Source organism: Crassostrea angulata, chromosome 6 (assembly GCF_025612915.1).
Source record: "Crassostrea angulata isolate pt1a10 chromosome 6, ASM2561291v2, whole genome shotgun sequence".
NCBI lineage: Eukaryota > Metazoa > Mollusca > Bivalvia > Ostreida > Ostreidae > Magallana > Magallana angulata.
This window is the reverse complement of record NC_069116.1, coordinates 23,534,919-23,555,803: the sequence shown is the minus strand read 5'-3', so window position 1 is coordinate 23,555,803 and position 20,885 is coordinate 23,534,919. Positions and strand designations below refer to the sequence as shown.

At 33.7% G+C, this 20,885-nt stretch overlaps 2 protein-coding genes across 10 annotated transcripts in view; one reads left to right on the top strand and one right to left on the bottom strand.

The window, feature by feature from the left end:
• Positions 1-86: 86 nt before the first annotated feature.
• LOC128188204 (uncharacterized Nudix hydrolase NudL-like) lies at positions 87-7,622 on the bottom strand. 2 transcript variants are annotated; one of them, XM_052859118.1, is made up of 3 exons: positions 6,038-7,622; positions 2,122-2,239; positions 87-1,063 (listed from the first exon to the last, which is right to left on the bottom strand). In XM_052859118.1, the coding sequence occupies exons 2-3, from the start codon at positions 2,174-2,176 to the stop codon at positions 357-359; spliced, it is 762 nt and encodes a 253-aa protein (XP_052715078.1). In that variant the 5' UTR covers positions 2,177-2,239; positions 6,038-7,622; the 3' UTR covers positions 87-356. The 2 variants fall into 2 exon arrangements, with proteins under 2 accessions (XP_052715078.1, XP_052715077.1); XM_052859117.1 differs by having other exon boundaries at positions 6,034-7,620.
• LOC128188195 (nuclear factor of activated T-cells 5-like) overlaps positions 5,681-20,885 on the top strand; it is a 27,352-nt gene continuing 12,147 nt past the window's right edge. For 2 of the 8 annotated variants that reach the window (XM_052859095.1, XM_052859093.1), the window contains exons 1-10: positions 7,735-7,810; positions 8,418-8,498; positions 10,172-10,237; positions 15,585-15,680; positions 15,852-16,770; positions 17,032-17,311; positions 18,067-18,257; positions 18,389-18,561; positions 18,733-18,932; positions 20,115-20,238. In XM_052859095.1, the coding sequence (XP_052715055.1) occupies positions 7,750-7,810; positions 8,418-8,498; positions 10,172-10,237; positions 15,585-15,680; positions 15,852-16,770; positions 17,032-17,311; positions 18,067-18,257; positions 18,389-18,561; positions 18,733-18,932; positions 20,115-20,238 (2,191 nt within the window). In that variant the 5' untranslated portion in view covers positions 7,735-7,749. Of the gene's footprint in view, positions 5,890-7,659; positions 7,811-8,417; positions 8,499-10,171; positions 10,238-12,544; positions 12,687-15,584; positions 15,681-15,851; positions 16,771-17,031; positions 17,312-18,066; positions 18,258-18,388; positions 18,562-18,732; positions 18,933-20,114; positions 20,239-20,885 lie in introns of those variants that run through there. The other 6 variants (XM_052859098.1, XM_052859097.1, XM_052859102.1 and 3 more) reach the window with 6 other exon arrangements.

The following is a 20,885-nucleotide window of genomic DNA, read 5'->3' as shown; positions in this document are numbered from 1 at the left end:
TTCTATCATTTCAATGTCTTTATGAGTCGTCAAAACTGCTATATATAAAGAAGCAGTTTTTGTTAAAAGCAAAGAACTCCTTTAAAAGAAGTCACATTCTTTATTAAAATGAACGTGCATGGAAAAAAAATCCATAAACATGTACAGAAAAAAATTGAGGTAGTACAGTGTATTTCAAATATTTGAAAAGAAACGATTTTTTACAAAATTGATATTTTACATGATTGTGAGATGACAAAAACAATAACTTAAACAAAAAAATTATATAACAAACAGTGAATAAGGTTTTTGCAAGGAGGAAAATCCTTTTAAAGTTTACCCAATGGAGCTCAAGTCATATCATCTAAAAATTTATTTCATACTTTCGATTGGAACACTTTCTTTAATGACTTGAAGTGATTTTCATTCGCTTTAACTAAAAATGCAGAGTGTCTGTCTAGATAAACGCCTTTTTGCATTTCAAGTTTGTAATCGGATGTACAGAGAGCCAGCCCAACAAGCATGCAGTACGAAGCTGTAAAACCCCAAGTTTCGATCTTTTCACCATCAACCATGTCGTGGAAAAAGAAAATCATGTATTCGGATTCACCAATTACCATATCTTTTTTCACAACATCGTCTCTCAAAAATCTCTCAAGAGGTAAACTAAATATTTTCGACACCTCCGCTTCGTTCATTTTCGGTTCAAAATCGGAAGGAATGATTCCAACTACTAAACTGACAAATTTATTAGGTCGCACAAAAGATGGAGGAAGGACTGCTATGACATCCACATCCTTCGCAGGAAGTCCAGTTTCTTCTTCCGCTTCCCTGAGAGCGGTGCTTATTACTGATTGGTCATCTTCATCCATGTGACCTCCCGGAAATGCAACTAATCCAGCATGGGATCGCAAATGTTTTGACCGCACAGTCAGGAGAACTTGAACTTTTCCGTCTCGGATGAACAGGGGAACAAGAACGCTTGCTGAAACAAATCCCTCTGGTTTAGTAAAATTAGCATCTCTCAATCGAAGGTCGAACTTGCTCATGCGTTCCCGAATCTCCTCCGTTGTTGAAACAACAGCTGTGGTGAAACCAAAACAGGGATGATAGATCAAAGTCAAAAATTCTGATTTAAAATGACCTGAAGTTCAAATTAAATTTATGTTCAATAGATAAACTTTATACATGATCGAAATCCTTTATTCGCCTCTGCTTTTTTTTTTTAATCATAATTAACAATTTCCGATCCTGGCAAAGTTCGATAACTCTAAATTATCCGGAATGTTTTTATTCTTACCTTAAATCTGTCTTTTATAATCTTAATAAATCGCATAACCATTCAACGAACTGCTTGGTTTAGTGGCTTCACGGAGACTATAGGAAGAGGTGTTCGAGCTACCGATGCACCTCACCTGTACATCCGGGTTTTTTTTATAATTTGATCTCAACTTGTATACGTTATCTATTATAACTTTCATAACAATTCATTAACTTGTATACGTTATCTATCTTAGTCATAGTGGCCAAAACTACAATAACTTTGTAAAATGCATGGATGCCATAAAAAAATTTATTTTTATTTTCATTTCATTTATAAATTTTGAAGGATAAATAACAATTTGATAATGAAAAAAAATACTTTGAGGCTAAGGATCGGAGAACCTTAATGTATAGATTTTAGTTCTATGTCTTTATAAACTAAAACAGAAGGGAAATTTAATTACAAGTCAATGTTACATATGATGTTTTCATGGGTGTTTTTTTTTTGGTTTGGTTTTTTGGGTTTTTTTTTTTGGTCTCGTAACTTATTTTGATGTGTCACGTACGAATTTTGGATGGTTATATATTTTTGTATACATTGTACAATTTCTGAACCCTCCGCCATTTGCATGTACATTGCAATTACCAGTTTGTATACCTACTAGCAACGGGACTCCTTTGGTAAAAGAAATAAAAGTTCACCGCCAAATTTACCCAATATAGTTTAAATAGAACTTAATTCATAAGCTTAATACACTTTTTAATATAAAAAAATCAACTCATTATTTAGTTTCCCTAGAATTTTGTTAACTTAATGGATATCTCATGATACAAGTTCAGGGGCGTATGCAGCTAGTCAACTACTTTCATATACTGTACCTGGTCCGCTGGAACTTGAAGCCATTTTTCTCACTATTCTAATTAAGTTTGTCATAAACTGTCATGCTGGTAAACAGTATCCTTGCAATGATGATAAGAATGTTCTGTTTGCCCTAACCTGAAATTAATATCAACATATAAAATATTATGTTTCTCATTTTATATATTCATTATATATTCATTAATTTATGCATATGCGTCTATCTTGTGTTTTCATTTTGCATCTGTCCTGATTTTGTTTTAACATTTTGCTTGCCATATCACTGTATTTCTTGTGAATCAACACCAATCCTTAAATAAATTTTATGGAAAGCTGAAATCATAAACTTTAAGGAATACTGCTATATCAGTGAGACTTCAAGTTGGCGGAGAGCCAAAAAATAGAGAAGTCTATATATAGTGCATATATCAACAAAACCCCTAAAAGATATTCATAATTACAATTAAACTATTATAATTAAAAGTTTCGTGGATAAGTGATCATCGGTTAATATTGAAAGTCATTTTGTTGTGGTGGGGGTCGCAATACCAACTTTCGCTAGTTTAATGTGATAAAGTGTGCAAACTATTTTAGATTCGGCGATATGGTGAAACAAACAGTAAAATCAAGCGCATATTCATGCATTATTTCACCTCCCCAGAGGGATTGGTTGCTAGGGAAAGTGTGGGTGGAGGGGGGGGGGGGGTCAAAGGGACGTTGGTAACTATGATATGTCTGGATTTTGATTTTGTCCCAAATTTAACGCACTTTGAATTCTTTTTTTTCAAAGTGCGTAATTTTTTTAAAGTGCGTTGTCACAAATATTGCATGGTACAATGAATGTGGATAAGCCCAATTTTCTTAGAGCAATATATAAGCTTTATTTTGCTGTCAAAACATGCTGATACTATTAAGATAATTTTGTGCGTAACTTACATCTTTATGATTAATAAGGTGAAATCAAATCATTATATTTTATCATCATAAAGATTCCTGTAGCAAAATCATTATCATTTTTGTACAGGACTGCCAAAACATGAGGCCCAGAGGCCAAATCGCTCACCTGAGCAACAATTGCATTAACTCTGATCAAATAAGCATTACAGTATCAAAATCAAAATATCTTGACAACTAAGTACTGTAGATCTTGCTCAAAAAATTGTTAAAATCTGTCAATTTCTATCCACATATCTTTATGGTAAATATCAAGCCCTTTTGTTGTTGTAGCTCTAAGAAGATTTTTCTCTGTTCCAATATAAACCCCCTCCTCCCACTTTATGGCACCACTTTTTTCTAGGGAATCATGGTTTCATCAAATTTTAATCTGCACAACCCATGATCTCACACAAGTTACTGCTTTTTGATTAAAAAATTTCCCAGAAGATTTTCTCTATATATTCTTATGTAAAATTCATCCCCCCATTGTGGCCCCACCCTACCCACAGGGACCATAACTTAAAATAAACTTGAATCTACACTATCTGAGGATGCTCTACACAAGTTTAATCTTTTCTGCTTTTCCTAAGATTTTAAAAAGAAGATTTTTTAAGATTTTCTCTATACATTCTTATGTAAAAATCCACCCCCTCATTGTGGCCCCACCCTATCCCCGGGGACCATGATTTGAACAAACTTGAATATGCACTACCTGAGGATTCTTCCATACAAGTTACAGTTTTTGTGGCCTAGTAGTTTTTCAGAAGAATTTTTTTAAAAATACCAATAAATATTCAATAATTCTACATTATCTCCCCTTTGAAGAGGGTGTGGATGCTTTGTGCCAAGTTTGGTTGAAATTTACCCAGTGGTACTGGAGAAGAAGATGAAAATGTGAAAAGTTTACAACAATGACAACGCCGCCAGCGCCAACGCCGACAGACAACGGACAAATTTTGATCAGAAAAGCTCACTTGAGCTTTCAGCTCATGTGAGCTAAAAAATAAACAAATCAGTGCCTTTTTCTTAAAAACATGACAAACAGATATTTGTAAACCATTATTTTAGTGGTCATTTAAGTACATAATTAAAATTGTACAATAAAACTTTCTAACATGAAAATTTCAAAGAATGTTGCTTTCATATTCATATTTTAACGACCTCATTAATTCTCATCATGAAATTTTAAACACTTTTCGTTATATAAATTCACGTGACAGGAAATTCATAATTTACATTGATATTTTCTATGATCAAAAATTTTAACCACTTATAAATAATTCTCATTACCCCAATATTGTTTGAGTTAAACATATGTGCTTAATTTGCCTTCAGAACTGAATACCATTTTTCTTTTACATAATAATCTTTTAAGGTTTTATGACACATTAGCATGCATGTTTCTAGTAATAAATTACTTCATTTTTGATATTCAGTATTTTAATTTCGTTTAAATGCAAACCATGAGTTCTTCCGAGTTAAAGATTCATACTAAATTCATATTCATTCTTAAGTAAATGAAATTCTGTTGAAAAAAATTTCAAATCTATACCAATTTTCTGGTGAACAATTTGACATCATCAAAACAAATAATGCAGGGGGGGGGGGGGGGGGGGGGCGTTCCTCATTCAGACAATATTGCAAAATTTGACGTTTAATTCTTTTGAACATTAAGAATATGATTACTGAATTTAAGGTGTATTCTTTCACAGGGTACATTTTAATAACAGTCTTCAATTTCCAACTTTTTGCCTTATTATATATACTACATATATTGCTTACACCTCACTCATCTCCGTTAAATACAAAAGAATTGGTTTAATGGTGGAGTCAAATCTATACGTACGTATACTGTCCGATATACTGGTTTTAATTCCAGGATTTCAATTAATAAAATCACTTCTCAGTTTGTAATATGCTTTTAACGCTTTTTATAGAGCTTTGATCTTGCTATATGAAAACTTCCAGATACAAGCTAATAGAGGTCCACTCTGATGACGAAGCCATGCGGATCATATAAGTCAACCTACCAACCAACCCCCCCCCCCCCCCAAAAAAAAAAAAAAATTCCTGAAAAAAACATTAAAACACAAATGCAAATCTCGCCTTAAAAGTGTTCAGTGTTATGCTGAATTTAACAAGAATTTAGTGCATGATCATTTTACCAATTTATTAGTGAAAGACTTTCTAAAACATATTTTTTTCAGGGGAGCATGCGTTATACAATGTATATTGTCCATAACATCCATTTATTTTTCTTTGTACACAATTAATCTTCCATAAATATTAGTACTCTTCTTTAACAATAGGTGAGGAATGTTTAATTCTGCTTGGAACTGCTTCAAACCGGAGACTATTGTGTAAACTGACATTTAGGACCATATCTATATACAGCCTTGTAATATATATTTGCTCAGGAACAGATCGATGGACTTTTATAAATGAACGTGGTATGTTTTGTAGAATTGGAATACTAATGAATAACTTTCTTTATAACTGCGTATGTTCTAATTCATTTTCTATCTTCTTTAAACTTTTGTTTAATAGTCAATATTATAAGTACATGCGACATGAGTTAAATTGATTGCGTAATCTGTTGTCGAAAATGAACCAATCAGAATGCAGTAAAGTAACAAGCCTTCGGTCTATGCCCATTCTGTTAACGGGTTAATGTATTCACAAACGAGAGGGCGACTCAGATACGGGAAATGTGCTAAAAATACATAGATTTCGCGACATATCTAAAGACTGTGATGTATAAAGATATTTTGGACATAGTTATGCAAAAAGAGATTGATTTTAATATATCAATACGTTCATCACGGGAATTTCAAAACAAAACATATAATAAGGTAGGTGCCTGAATTAATTTTCAAAATGGCTGCCGTCAGCCATTAATGCACTACAAAAAGCACATTCCATTGTTTTCTGCAATGATAATTGATATATATATATATCTAAACGGGCTTGAAAATAAATTATTATTTACGACTTACATACGTATCGGGTAGTCTGCTCATTAGTGATATCAATGTCCGATAACGGCAAGGTAGCGATCAAAGTTTACTTGATCACGTGTCCACAATAGAAACAAAAATCGGTGGCGGATCTAAAGTGAACAAAAATATGTGTTATAGGCCTATAGCCTAAACTGAAAGTACAGCAGATACATTCTATTAAAAGATAGTTGAAGACAGTTTAGTAAAATATGTTATTAACACACCAGTTTGAAACAAAATTGAAATCGTGTGTAATTTGTAAAGTTATTTGATTAAGCCTAATAAAAGTCAGTGGGTGGTCTGTAGTACAATTTTTAAAATGCAAAAATAAAAAATGAAAAAGTCCACCAGATGGTTGATATTTACATTGAATTCATTTGAGCTTTCTTCACTCTAAAGATATATATTTCTGAAATTTTGTATATCTTTGGAGTCCATGAGTCGTTAGTCTAAGAATTCATGCCAAATTAGGCACTTGCCAGTTGGTTAAACTTGTAAACTAGATTAATAATGACTACACACAAAGGTCTTCTATTCCTTAGTATGACTGTGTAATACCCGGTACTACTTTTTTTTTTTATCAACCTGGGACTAAATAAATCTTGTGAGATACGCGAGGGAAACGAAAGGGACACGACTCTACTCACTGTAGGACCTAACGAATTTAGGGCCTCCGATGATACTGGTGTCTGATAATATCATCGTTCTTAATTTTTTTTCTCTGATAAAAGATATATACCAAGTTTTCATTTTAACATGTCATTAAGTGCTTGTTTTGACTAGCTTTTCTTTGGAACATTGTTTTCTCAACTTACTTTGTATATGTGTGCTATATTTAAATCACAAGTCTTATTTACTTTGAAAAATAAAGGGTTCCATTGTATTGTGTCATTGAATATCTGGAAACCTTGTTTAGTTATAATGAACAGTTTTAATTATTTATTTTTTTTTGAGTTGAAATATGATTCTTCATGGAAACAAAGTTACTAAATCAATATGCATTTGATAATATGATTTTTATTTAGGTTTTTCATCAAATAGACTAGGCTGTTTAATTTGCTACCTCTCTAGAAAAACTTTACTCATGATAAAATTTTTATATGCCGATACATTTGACTACCTTGTTTGCACTCATCTGGGAGTCTTGGAACTCTTTGTGGCTCAAAAATTGCGGAAAAAACAGGATTGCTATTTTTTTGGATTCTACCTCAAACAGTGGAACCTGCGATATAATCAGAGACAGTATAATTATGTAGAGCCCAAATGATAAATATATTTTTTTGTTCAAATTTATAAATGTTTTATTTCTATTGTATTATTATAATTAGCATTTGAGTATGGAAACATCTGGGAAAAATAAAGATTTTGTCAAAAGATAATATCATATAATGGAATACCTGAATATGTATGTGACCAAATGAGGGCCAAATATGTTTGAAACTTTTTTTATTTGAATTATATTTTGAACTCCATCCAATGTACTCCAACCGTTAACAAAGATTGGATGGAGTCAGCTAGCCAGTCTTTTGCAATACCTACCACCTCCTGGTATGTTGCCTGTACAAATTTTTATAAACTTTTTAGCATTAATTAATAACTTTTCTATTATTTAACTAAATATAGGTTCTAGCTGCCTCTAAGAAGATCTAGTAAAAAGAACGAAAAGTTAGAACCTTTCTTCTCCGTGTAAAAATCAGCTGAGGTTGCACATGTATGAACAAGCGGTTTAAGGATTGGCATTCAAGCACTGTAATCGTAAACTTGTATGAATACAGTAATGATGTTTTTACTTCTGTAGTCATGACATACAAAATTTTTATTTTTTTATGATAAGTGTAGGAATATGTAACATGTCTTGAGAAATATGAAAGAATATTTCATTAATAACATATCTTTATAAATGTATTTCCTGTTTTATATTTATTTCAATGACTTTGCTGAAGTCTGTAAGTAGACATTCATTTGATAAAACTGACTTGTCTCTTGATATTTTGCATCTTTTGCCATTGGATTTTTTTTTCTTAACAAACCAATAGCTCTGCCAAGTTTATTTTATTGATCATTTTTTAAATGTTTTTCAATGTATTCATTGCCAACCGATTCAAATATTCTGTAGGTTCAAAGACTTTTAAATAACGTCATAGAAGCAATACATGTATGTAATCGCAAACAAATAGTGGAAATTTGCATACGCTTTAAGATGAATTCTATTGAGAGTTTATGCACCTGTATGTAAATAAATGAAAAAGTACTTTAAATGTTATCAAAACGAAAAATTTGGTGACAATATCAGATTTTTTTTTATTTCCTTGCGTTCAGTTTATGTAAATAAACAATTTGATATAGTACAACTGAATTCCATTTTTTATTTGTCCTTTCAGAAAAGGAAATGGATCTTTCAGGGAACCAGACAAATTTTCTCAGTGGATTATTGGGAACCAGCAGTGGGTCTCTGGTCACAGGTAAATACAGGACATGGCCGGAATCTAGACTAATCTACCATGCTACAAACATGTTTGTCAGGTTAATGAGTCCATGCGTACTGGGGATAAGTTTAGTGACATGTCACCTCAGAATGTGGCATTATGAGTTAATGTGTTTTTATATACACATACTGCAAATGACATGGAATTATGCTCTCAATGTTATGAGGAATTTTAAGTACGTATATATCTAATGTTAGTCCCAGGTTTTGAGGGATTTTTTTTTTTTTAGGTTGATTGTTTTTTATTTTAGTTTATAACTCCCTAGATGAACAACATGACATGAAGTAAACTTTTGAATTACATTACATTGCATTTTGCATCATGATCAGTGCATTGTACATACTAAGTCCTTATGAGAGGCCTCCATCCTGGTGTCACTTCAGTTTATTATAAGTACATTTGAGTGCATTTGGAATGTAATAAAATCAACAACAAACTCTGCCCTCTCCCAGCTAGGCTAGATTGGAAGTGCATATTGATCTCCTGACTATATAGTCTGGCAACCAGTACCAGTACTTTGTGATATATATAGATGCTGGCACCAAAGCTCATATATAGTGGTTGTCAGTATTTGTGGATTTGTGATGTTGTAGATACTGGTACATGTACATTGAAGTCCAATGACATGTATGAATATATGTCGATCAGTATGCTGTAATGTGACTCTGTCAGACATTGTGACATTTCCACTTCCTGTCATAGGGCATGATGAATATTTGCTCATAATTTCTATGTTGATTAGTACATGTAAATTAATCAAACATCAAACAAATGGACCTGTTGTGCAGGGGCTTACAAATCCCATTGTCTGACACCCTGGGCAAGGGTTGTTGTTTTTTTGATTGGGCCAGTAAAAAATCTGTAGGGACTTGTTTGTTAACAAGTGACATTTTAAACTTTCCTCTGTGAAAGAAAAAATTAAAATAAATGGCTAAACATTGCACAGATAGTATTTGTATTGTTTATTTTTATTTAAAAAAAAATTTAAACAAATTGGTAGGGCTAGTAGATAAATTAAGGTAGGGCAAGTAGATTTTGCCTAGCCACTTGCCTGAGGGCAAGTGCTTAAAAAATATATTCGTCAGCCCCTGAGTTGTGGTACAGATTTAGATTATTGTTCCTTAGTGTTATGGTGATACGGGACAAAGTTTGTTGCATTTGACAGGGGCATCGTCATTACAGGACTGTATAAAACAGGTTTGAAGTTTAAGAACCAAATTCACAAACACTCGAAAACAAATTTTCCTCTGCTTCTCTTTTTTTCTCTTATTTGATGCACCATTGATAATTTAGTATGTTACCTAACGAGTGTGAACATTTTGAAGTAATGTATTATCATTGAAGCAAGTTGTCATTTAATGGCTGCAATTTTCTATTGTTCTTTAATTGTAAGGGGTTTACCATTGTTGAAGCAGAAATATTCGTTGGGGGTTTAATTTCATTATTTTCATTGGCAGTAATAATCAACAAAATCGAATCAATTACTAATTTTTAACGAAAGCATTCATAGATACAGAGTTGATACGTGATCTATTTTAGAGACCGCGATATGACAAAATTAAATCCCAGTGAAATTTTATTTTGGTTTAAGAGCAAAAATTAACCCAATGAATATATGCGTTTCTACAGTATGTGTTGTTTATCCTCAGAAACCTCTGCACTGAATGGAACATCTTCCCCCAATATGCAGGGGGTGTCAGCCCCATCTTCCTTGGGTGAGTTTTTGCTATTAATATATATCCATTCACATCTGATCTTACATTTATGTACCTTCTTCTGAAAGTAAATACTTGCTGACATATTCTACCGCACATTGAAGTGCGTAGTGTTCATCACAATTGGGTTAGCATATGTAGACTTTTTCCTGCGCAGAATGGACCATAGATAGGTATGTTTATTGATTACAGTGACCCTTTGGCCTTATGAAAGGTTACACGCGAATAGCCAGCACTATATATTCATATAGGTCATTATTGAAGGTATGACCTCTTTTTCTGAATTGCACAAAATCTTTTTGAAAGCTGATGCGTAGTAACATTTAGTCTGACTAATAAAAATCTGAATTAGCAAAATGGTTATGATAAGACTGATGTTGGAGGACTGGGTTACAGGATAATTTAATGAATAATGGGGTGGAAAGAAAAGGGCATTAGTTCAAATGACTGTGTGTGATTTAGTGTAATTAGAAAAAATCCAATGTTCAGGATTTTAGATTGAGCTATTTTTAAAGCGGGATGTCACAAATAACTGATGACATTGTGTGGACAGGAACAGAGTGGGGGACCCGCACAGTTATTACGTAAAGCACTCAGGAAGGATGAATGCACATCATAATCCTTTTATTGGAAAGTCTATCAAATCCTGAAATTTTAGTAATATGGTAGTGATTGACTAGATTGAAAAAGAAACAGTATAAAATGTTACTGCTAACTTTAAAAATACCAGTACAAATGACACATGTAGATGAAATGTGCAAGCAAGGAAGGACATGCAGGCATTTTGAACTCGTCTGTCTCTGAGAAGTAAAAAAAAAACTGAAGGAAAAAGAAATCCTTCAGGCCAGATATTGCATAATCTGTCTTTTTTTCATTTGATTTTCCAGACAAAGGTTCTTTTTACGTAATATGAGAAAAAAGGTGAAAACAGTGGTTGGGAATCAATACAGAATTTTGGCCTAATTTGTCTTGAGTGTAACTAAGGGTTGAATTAAGTTTATATAAAGCTAAAACATCATATAAATTTGTTTTGAAAAGAGGCAGGGTGAATAAATTATGTCACCTGCACTGAGTGTACTGGTGCTCTTGTTGGTTTTTGTATCAGTGCTGTTATCAGGCAATGTTTGAATAATATGATGATAGCACCACTATTACCAGAGAATCCCCCTCTATCAGTAACTGTGCCCTTTGGTCATTAGCCCTGCTGCATGGCTTAGGGCTGTGTCTCGCACTCGATAGACACACATTGACTATACTTTTTATCAATAGGGCAAGTATTCTTTTACGTTGATTTTCATTCAGTGAAATAAATACAGTTTTTGAGGTATTCTTTGTCTTGCTGATTACCATTTTTATATATTTGTGTGTATATTTTTTTATAAGTGTTGGGGTTTTTAGAAAATCAAAGAGTGCAATAAATGTGTTTACAGTTTCAATTTTTGAAAAACTCCACAAGGATTTAGCTGGTAACATCCATTTGCTTTGTTCGGTTAAGAATTGTTCCTGTTTAGAATAAATTTGAAAAAAACAAAACAAAATTGCTTAATGATTTGTTACTCAACATATTTGGTTTAAAAATTTTGAAAAAAAAAATATTTTTAGCAAATTCAGAATAAACATGTTTTAATACTTCTACTGTCAAAAATGCTTAACAGACCAGCAATGGATAACTTAGTATGTTTCTGTATTGTAAATTATTAGTGTGTAAAATTGTTGTTCATTCAATATTTTATTTTAGTAGACATCAAGTAAATGTTTATCGTTATATTAGAGTTTGATAAAGCCATTGATTCAGAATTATACAAGATATAGTGAAGAATGTTTTGGAGGACCCTACTTTTTGTTTGTACAAAGCAAAAATAAGGTATTTTGATGAATAGCTTGAACTGTTAGTACAAATAAAATAAAGCCTGTTTGGTGCCTTAAATACATAGATAGATATTTATAAAGATGTTTCTAGATGTAGTGGTTTTTGAAGTTATACCGAGAACCATATACTTTAGGATTAAGGATAAATTGTGAGATCATTGGATTTTGTTGGAATAATTTTAAATTTTACATTTAAGTTAGAGGTTGTTATGACAATATTAGGAGAATAGTGACTCGAGAGTACCCGGAAAGTACAGTTAGATAGGGATATTATCTAATGGGGGTTTTGAGCAAAGAAGACATCTGTTACATTCATAAATTATGCAACACTTGCAACATCGAAGAAACATGTTATCTTTTGGTAACATTTGAAGAAGGCATTAATGTTTTTGTCATGGCTGGCTTTCAAGCCAATCATTTGCCAAAGTAATGTGTGGGGCATGTGATGTGTGAATGCACTTTGTCTCAAGGTCGCTGCCAACATCTCCCTCCTGCAACACCAAGAGATGTCCAAACCAGAAATTCATCTCTATGTATCGGGATTACAAGGATTATATATATCAGACAATGCAGACCAAAAGTATGTGGTTCTTTTTCTTCTGTGATTTTCTGTCTCATTTGATTCTGGATCGGGAGGATTTACAATGCTGGATATGACAGTTGGCCTTGCTCTAGCAAAGCTGAATTATATATCATGAATGGCTAATGATCATCTCAATTTTCAAACTTGTCTGAAAGTTAAGAGGTTTTTTTATTAGATTATATCTCGATTGTGAGCTTGTTATCAGTTCTTACAGAAACATGCCGGTTGTGTAGGGCCTAATTTTGGGTATTCAGCACATTGGCATCTCTCATCTTTCTCTCCATGTCTACATGTTGTACATGAGGCAGTAATTGTAATCATGTTGGCAGATGGGAACTGAGTACCGTATACATTCACCAAACAAAGGGAGTTTATGGAGGGATAAGAGAGCTTGAAGTTGAGACAAAGTTCATAAGTGGTTTCCAGTTTCAAGAAAATGTTTGTGAACTGCCGTGGGTTACCTGTTAAAAAAGATTATGTTCATCTGTGACAAATGCTCAAATCCAGAATGAGATTAGATGCCGTCTCTATGTAGATATACAGTTGGGATTTGAAGTATATAACAATGCAGTTTAAAAACCAGGTTAAAATCTTTACCTTTCCTGAACTCCTTATAACACAGATTTTTTTTAAACCATGTGTTTACATTGAATATAAAAAATCAAAAGACTAATAGAATTAGGTCAGGCGGTCACATTATGTCAGGCTGTAGTAATGGATTAGTGTGTGATATTTTAGCAAGTATTAATAGGAGATAAATACCACCTACCAGTACCTATCACAAAGAACTGCCTTCTGTGAACAAAAATTGCCAACTTCACTTGTCTTCTGTATCTGTATCTCTGATATTGTGTTGGATAGAAAAAGAATAAAAACCGTTTCCTCAGCCATTTTTTCCTCCATTTATGAAATCAAAGTTATTTTATTCAATCTGTCTTTGCTTTAGTCTACTTTGGAACTGCTCTCTCTTTTTATTCTGAAAAAATTGACTAAATTGTTGAGAAAGTTGACCAAAGTTAGTTGTATTGGCTTATTATTTAGTCATATCAATATGTTTCAGTGTTCTCAGTGGTTTATGCTTCTCCCTCGAGTTTGATTAAGCAAGTAATTAATGACAAATACCCTGTTGAAGACTTGTACATAAAAGTAATAAGAGATTAGTCTGGGAATCAATATTAAGTTGGGTTACAACCTATTTATTCAGTGACCAGTTTACCTTTATATTTAAAATGTATCGTTATCCTATGACCTAGTTTTTATCACAATTATGTCACTTTCTTTTAAAATTCGGTTAGGTCAAGGTTTTTATTGTCTACCATGTTGCAAGATATTTGAATCTTTAAAGGTTTTGCTCAGTTTGGGAATCTATTTCATTTATTTTAGTATCTTAGTAAATTGTTTACCTACTAGTAAGAGGCTTTTTAAAAAATTTTAAATTGTTTGTACTCTTCTGAATTCACAATAAAAGGATGAAATTTAATAGAAGTGGAAATTTTTCCAAGACAGGAAAAGAAAAGTATATTTTGAATGCCAGTACCTCTAAATAAACAAGAATTGGATATTAAACTTAAAAACAAAAGCAAAAAACTTTTATGGTTAGAATGTTGATAATTAAGTTTCCAAGATGGTTACCTTTTTGTTGTTTTGAAAGAGGGCAAACAGTTTTTTAACAAGTAGTATTTTCCTCTTATTTCTAGAAGTGTAATGCTTGTAAATAACCTAAGTCATTGAGTTGTTGTGCACATATACTAAATCTTGGTATTCAATAGTTGTACATGTACCGTCAATGTGCTACAGAGGTTCCATCAACTTGAATTTTATTTGATCAGCTGGGAAACTTTGATGTGTCCAACATCCATGAGACTATAGACGCTGGTATAGACAGTGCTGGCAGTTGCTATCATCCATACATATAAGATAAATCTTTTCATTTGTTAAATTTGTCAAATTTTCATCCCTCAAAAGAGACACACAAGTATATGGTAATGCAGTGCGGAAGTAAAATTGATACAATGTGAATGTTTAACAATCTTGCCTCTTTGAGATAAGGAAAAACTTCCTAGTAAACAGTGGTCTGCCTAATACCTTATGGTGAACACCGAACACGTGACTAACCCACCACGTGTGTTCAGACTGATCTCATCGGTCAACGTAATCCTTCTCTATACACCATAAGTACATTACCCTGAACAATGTTGGCTTGACAAAACAAATTGACCTGGTACATTATCATTGAACTTTATTTATCATATTGGGTTGTGGGGAATAGAATGGATATAATGTAATTTAATGTAATTTTCTTTGAATTTCTGTGTTTTTGATAACCATACTGCCTTGAATTGGTCGGTATGGTTTTAAACAAGTATGGAACATACGATAAATATAAAAATTGTGAAACTCATGAGATGAGATGAGTAAGAGTGATTTCTAATGTTTTATGAGGACAAAATATGCACAACTATATACAAGGAAAGAATCTAAACCTAATCAATATACAGATCATAAGAAATGTAATCATATACACTCTCTGTACTCTGTTCATTCCTTGACAATTCTCTATTTAGCATGTGTAAAACAATTACATAATTTTTTTAAACGGAAGAATGGAAGTGTCCAATGACATTTTTTTTTTTTTCATTTTTTTTTTTTAAAATTGAAAGCATCATTAATTAAGCACTGAAGTACTTGTATGTTTTGTGAAATGTTAACCCTGTAATATGCAGTGGTGATATTGTCTCTGTTGTGAGTGATATCCAGAGAGATACCAATAAACTGCATGTTGGCCAGCAAGAAGTAAGAAAATTACTAGGCTAGGCTCACCATACAATAGAAATGGCATTCTAATCAAAGAAATGATGTGGAAAGCTCTGTAACTGACAACATTGTATCTTACAGGGTTGACAGCAATCCAGGTCTCCGGAACCAATGGGATAATTCTAATAAGCCAGCCCATTAAGACCAGTCCTGTCGCCTCCAACTCCCTCACATTCGGTAATGATTCCCTTATCACTATTGGTTATTATTATATTTGATGATGATTAAAACAGAGGTTTAAGAATACTAAATGGATAGGTAATTTTGAAAAACTGGTTTTAAGTTGAATGAACAGGAGTTTTGAAATGTACTTTCTTAAATGTGGGAATAATATATTGTTTATTTCAGCTTTGCCCGTATCAGATCAAGATGTAAAAATATCAGCAGAGAAATTGGAAAACATGAACAAGTTAAAGGCACTTCTCACCGCTTCTCCCCTAAAGGTTGCCTCCCCAGTGTCTTCAGCTGGCAATGCAGGGAACCTGATGAAGATCTCATGTACAGCAACCCCTATCCATTCCCTCTCTCTCGGCAATGCTTCTTTTCAGCCCACCCTCACACAAATTTCCAGTCCAAGAACAGTCTCTAGTCTAGGCAGCTCCGATGTGTTTCTTTGTAGTTCTAGTTCATATGGCGAAGTCAGAACCTCAAGTGACATCATCCTAAACAACCACTCCAACAATAGCAGATCTGTGACTCTACAAATGGACAGTGTGGACTCCACGACCAATGACCAGGTGTTGTATCACCAGAACTCTAATAATACGCAGTCATTAATGAACTACAACTGTATCTCATCCAAAGACGACTCCTCCCAAGACAAGACCTCTGTGTTGCATAATCTATTGACAAGTGGAGTGGAGTCCTCAGTGATTGATAGTCCAACATCCAACTGTAGCCCTTTGAGTCCAGAAATAGGTGTTCACAGCTCTGTGTCATCGCCTGTGTTATTTGAGACGAACACACAGTCAACTCTTATTGCCAAGTCTGAACAGCTTAGGATTGAACATGACGAGGATGTAAAAGTGGAAGAGTTTGCTTGGGATGTTGTCAATCATGAGCCCAAGAAATCTCTCAAGACCCACAGAAATTCAAATGCTGGGACGACTGTTGTGGACTGTGAGCCTGACAGTTTGTTTGACGCAGGAAGTGCTACGTCTCGTACATCAGAGTTCACCTTTACGAAGTTTGGGGCTGATGTGTCACCAATTTTTACCTTTAGTGGAGAAAAAGAAAAGACCGATACAAGTAGTACATCTTCAGTGAGGTAAGAAAGGTTTCTTTCTTTTTTTTATCCTGTTACCATGGTTATTCAAATTTTGCTGCTTGAAATAATAGAATTTAGAATTTTTAATTTCATTCATTGTCAAGATTATCAAGTTATTGAGTTTGCTTTTTAAGTGTTGGAGTTTTGTTTTTAAATTGTCTGTAGAAGCTAGTCAATATACACATGAAAAAAATCATTGATATGTTTGCAAATTATAGATGAATTTGAACATAAAGCTGATGGGGCCTCTTTATTTTCCAGTATAATTTCCTCCTTGAGACCGGACTTCGACCCAGAAGAGTTAAATGTTCCAGAGATCACACATATACAGCTGTCTCCCAAAATAAGTACGAATCATGTGACGCGATCCCGACAAAGACTACGTGATTTGTCCCTGAACCAGCAGTTCCCATGCCGCGTGCCAGGGTATGAGATTCAGATCCAGGACCAGCCCGAGGAACAACACAGGGCTAGGTACCTGACTGAAGGGAGCAGGGGTGCTGTCAAAAACAAGGCAGGGGACGGACATGCTGTAGTCAAGGTACATAATTCTAGACACCTCAAGCATGTATAATAATGATAGTTCAAGGTCCAAGAAGTTGTATAATCAAACAGGACCCATGACCATAACTGAGAAGAGACTGAAGTCAAAGTTTAAATTTTGAATACTGTATACAGGGAAATATTCGCCCCTGTTTTATTTTCGCCTCTTTCATCCTCGTTGTCAGAGGGGGAATTTAAGACTGGGCAAATTCTATATTGCAAATAATATCTTTTTTAACATAACTGCATCTGGACAAATTCAAGACGAGGTGAAACCATTTGCAATTGTAAAAGAGCAAAAATAACCCTGTATACAGTATCTTGATTTATTTTTAACATGTTGCAAGTTTGTAAATGCAAACATGGGATCAAATTTTGATTTTATTTTCAAAATTATTTCAATGGACATCCTTAATTTAAAATTTTTAACTTAAGCCTGTTCTTAGGTTGTGGGTTTTGGACAAGATTACATATGAAATGAAATTTCCCATCACTTATCTCTCTCTTTCATGAAAGTTTTCTTTGATGATTATTTCAGTCAGTTTTTAAAGTTAAGTACTCATTGTTTTCGCTCGTTTATCCGAATACGAGCATCATCAAATGAGGTAACTTGATAGTCATGAAAACAATAGGGTTTTTGACACAAAATTTTAACTTAGTATTTGGTCCCTATATATCATGTAAACTACTCATATATTAGGTATATTTTTCAACCCAATTTGTTCTTATGAAAGTTTTTTTTTCAATTCTTAGTTGATTGGCAAAGTGGAATCTGCTTTGCTGTGGGTGTTTGTGGGTAACGACACTGGTCGTGTGAAGCCACATGGCTTCTACCAGGCCTGTAAAGTCTGCGGAAAAAATTCCACACCGTGCCGTGAAAGGGACATTGAGGGAACAACTGTGATAGAAATGAGTATGAAGTCTGCTACAGACATGAGTGTTTCGTAAGTATAAACGGATTATACATCTATTTACATGCAAAGTGGACAATTTAAACAACTGCTAATAACTTACTTGTATATCAGTGTGTTCTATCAAAAATACATGTACATAAAAAAGTGATTTTTCTTCACAGGGTTGATAATGTAGGAATATTAAAGCTTAGAAATGCAGATGTTGAACAAAGGATAGGATTAGCTAAAGCCAAGAAGAAAAGCACCAGGGCTCGCTTGATATTCAGGGTGATGTTTCAGAAGGCTGACGGCAACATGCAAACACTACAGATTTCCTCCAACTCAATATTGTGTAGTAAGCTACAATGCTTTACAATGCCTACTAAAGAAACAACTGTATATTGCATATACATATTTATATGTAATGTTTCGGATTCATTGCTAAGTGTTAATATATAGAGCTAATGTTTAGTTGGATTTTGTTTAAACAAGACTTGGACCTTACTTTTGATTGCATTTGTTACAGCCCAGCCCATTGGTCAGCCTGAGATTTGTAAGATTAGCTGCAGGGAATCCTCAGTTGAGGGAGGAGGAGAGCTCTTCATTATTGGGAAAAACTTTATGAAGGGGACCAAAGTTTTCTTCCAAGAGAGGGAAGACGATGATGAGGAAGGAGAGATAACTTGGCAGAAAGAGGCTGATGTGGATAAGGACTATTTCCAGCAGGTTCAATGCAATATTGTTTTAAATTTTGATATGCATTCTTTAATGAAATCTAAGAAACATATCACTATATAAATATTCTATATATAAAAATGTTAGGTAAGGGGTGTTTTGATTAGGGATCATACATTTGAAATGTTTCAAATTTTTTTTTGCTCAAGTGAGCTTTTCTGATCACATCTGTCATCCGTCTGTCTGTTCGTGAAATTTTAACATTTTCAACATCTCCAGAACCACTGGACCAATTTCAACCATACTTGGCACAAAGCACTCTTAGGTAAAGGGGATTCAAAGTTGTAAAAATTAAGGACCACATCCTTTTTCAAGGGGAGATAATAAGGAATTATTGAAAATTTTTGATAAATTTCTATAGAACCATTTAGCTAGAAAAGCTGAAAATTATGTAGAAGCATCCTCAGGTAATGTAGATTCAAATTTGTTCAAATCGTGATCTTTGGGGGGGGGGGGGGGGGGGGGGTCCATAGGAATATATCGAGAAATATCTATAAAAATCTTCTTCTCAAAAGCCAGAAAAGCTGTAATTTGTAGAAGCAACTTCAGATAGTGTTATTTAATGTTTGTTTAAATCATGATCCCTGGGGGTTGGGTGGGGCCACAATGGGAGTTCAAATTTTTTGTAGAAATATATAGAGAAAAATCTTCTCAAAAACCTATTGGATCCTCAGATAGGGTAGATAAAAGTTTGTTCAAATCACGATCTCCAAGAGTAGGTGGGCCACATTGTAAGATGTCAAATTTTACATGGGGAAAAATGATTTTCAAGACTATATGGTATTATCTATATGCAAGCTTCTTGACATTGTTGATTCTTAATTGTTTAAACTGTGGCCCCTGGACAATTATCTTCTTGAGAACTTCATTGCTTAATATGTGATATGGCTATGAAATCATCATGTGACAAAAGAGGCTGAATACTAAACATAAGAATATCTGAAGAAAAAATAATACAGGATTTATTTTTAGATAACTACATTGCCCAGATATTTTGTATATGACTCAATAAAGCTGATATTTTATTATGGCTATTGTTGATCAGGTGAGGGATGTGGTCCAAAGGTCTCTTGTTCTTGTTTAACAATTTTTTTAATGCTAAAACATTAATCTAAGATCATAGATACTAAACTGTACGAACAAAAATTGTATGAATGAAAATTGATGTTGTAGACTCATCTAGTGTGTACCATACCACCGTACCATAACCTGGAAATTGTCAAACCTAAGAGAATACAATTGGTTGTCCATTGTGCTGGTAAGGCTAGCGACCCAGTGCAGTTCATGTATACTCAAGGTAAGAACAAAAGTTTCCAAAATTTCACCCTAAAACACCTGATGAAAATGTTGGTCAGTCTGAAAACCTCCTTTGAGCAGTGAGGAGTAAATAAAACCTCGATCATATTCAGATTATTGATAATATGGTGATAAAAGGTATACATTCTCAGTATGGCTAGTAATGAAAGGTTCATTTTGTCACAAAGGCTCTGTTTTTACTGCAGTTGAAAGAACTAATGTATTAGTTTTTCTAAGAAATTTATATTGGTAAAGATAATGGGTTTATGGGAGTAGTTATCAGAGTAAAGAGTTCAAGGATAGTGGTAATGATGAATGTTTTCTTGTTGGTATCAACAGTGCTGTCAGCAATAAGGTATGCCTGATTATAACAACAGCCCAGTTCTGACTAGATTGACCTCCCCTGCTTTGCTATCGCATGTAGTTGAACCTTCAAATGAAAATCAGACTAAATTAAGGATAAAATCTAGACAAGATTGAAATTGCTGACTATAGCGCTGATGCGAACACGAAAGCAACTTTACAAATGTAAATAACTCCTCTATATATATACACAGAACCCTCATAGCTCCAAGGAGGTCACAGGTTGGCTGGTTCTCTGCTCTTGTTCTGGTTCTTGCTGACCCTTTAGAGGCAGAAGACCATGAT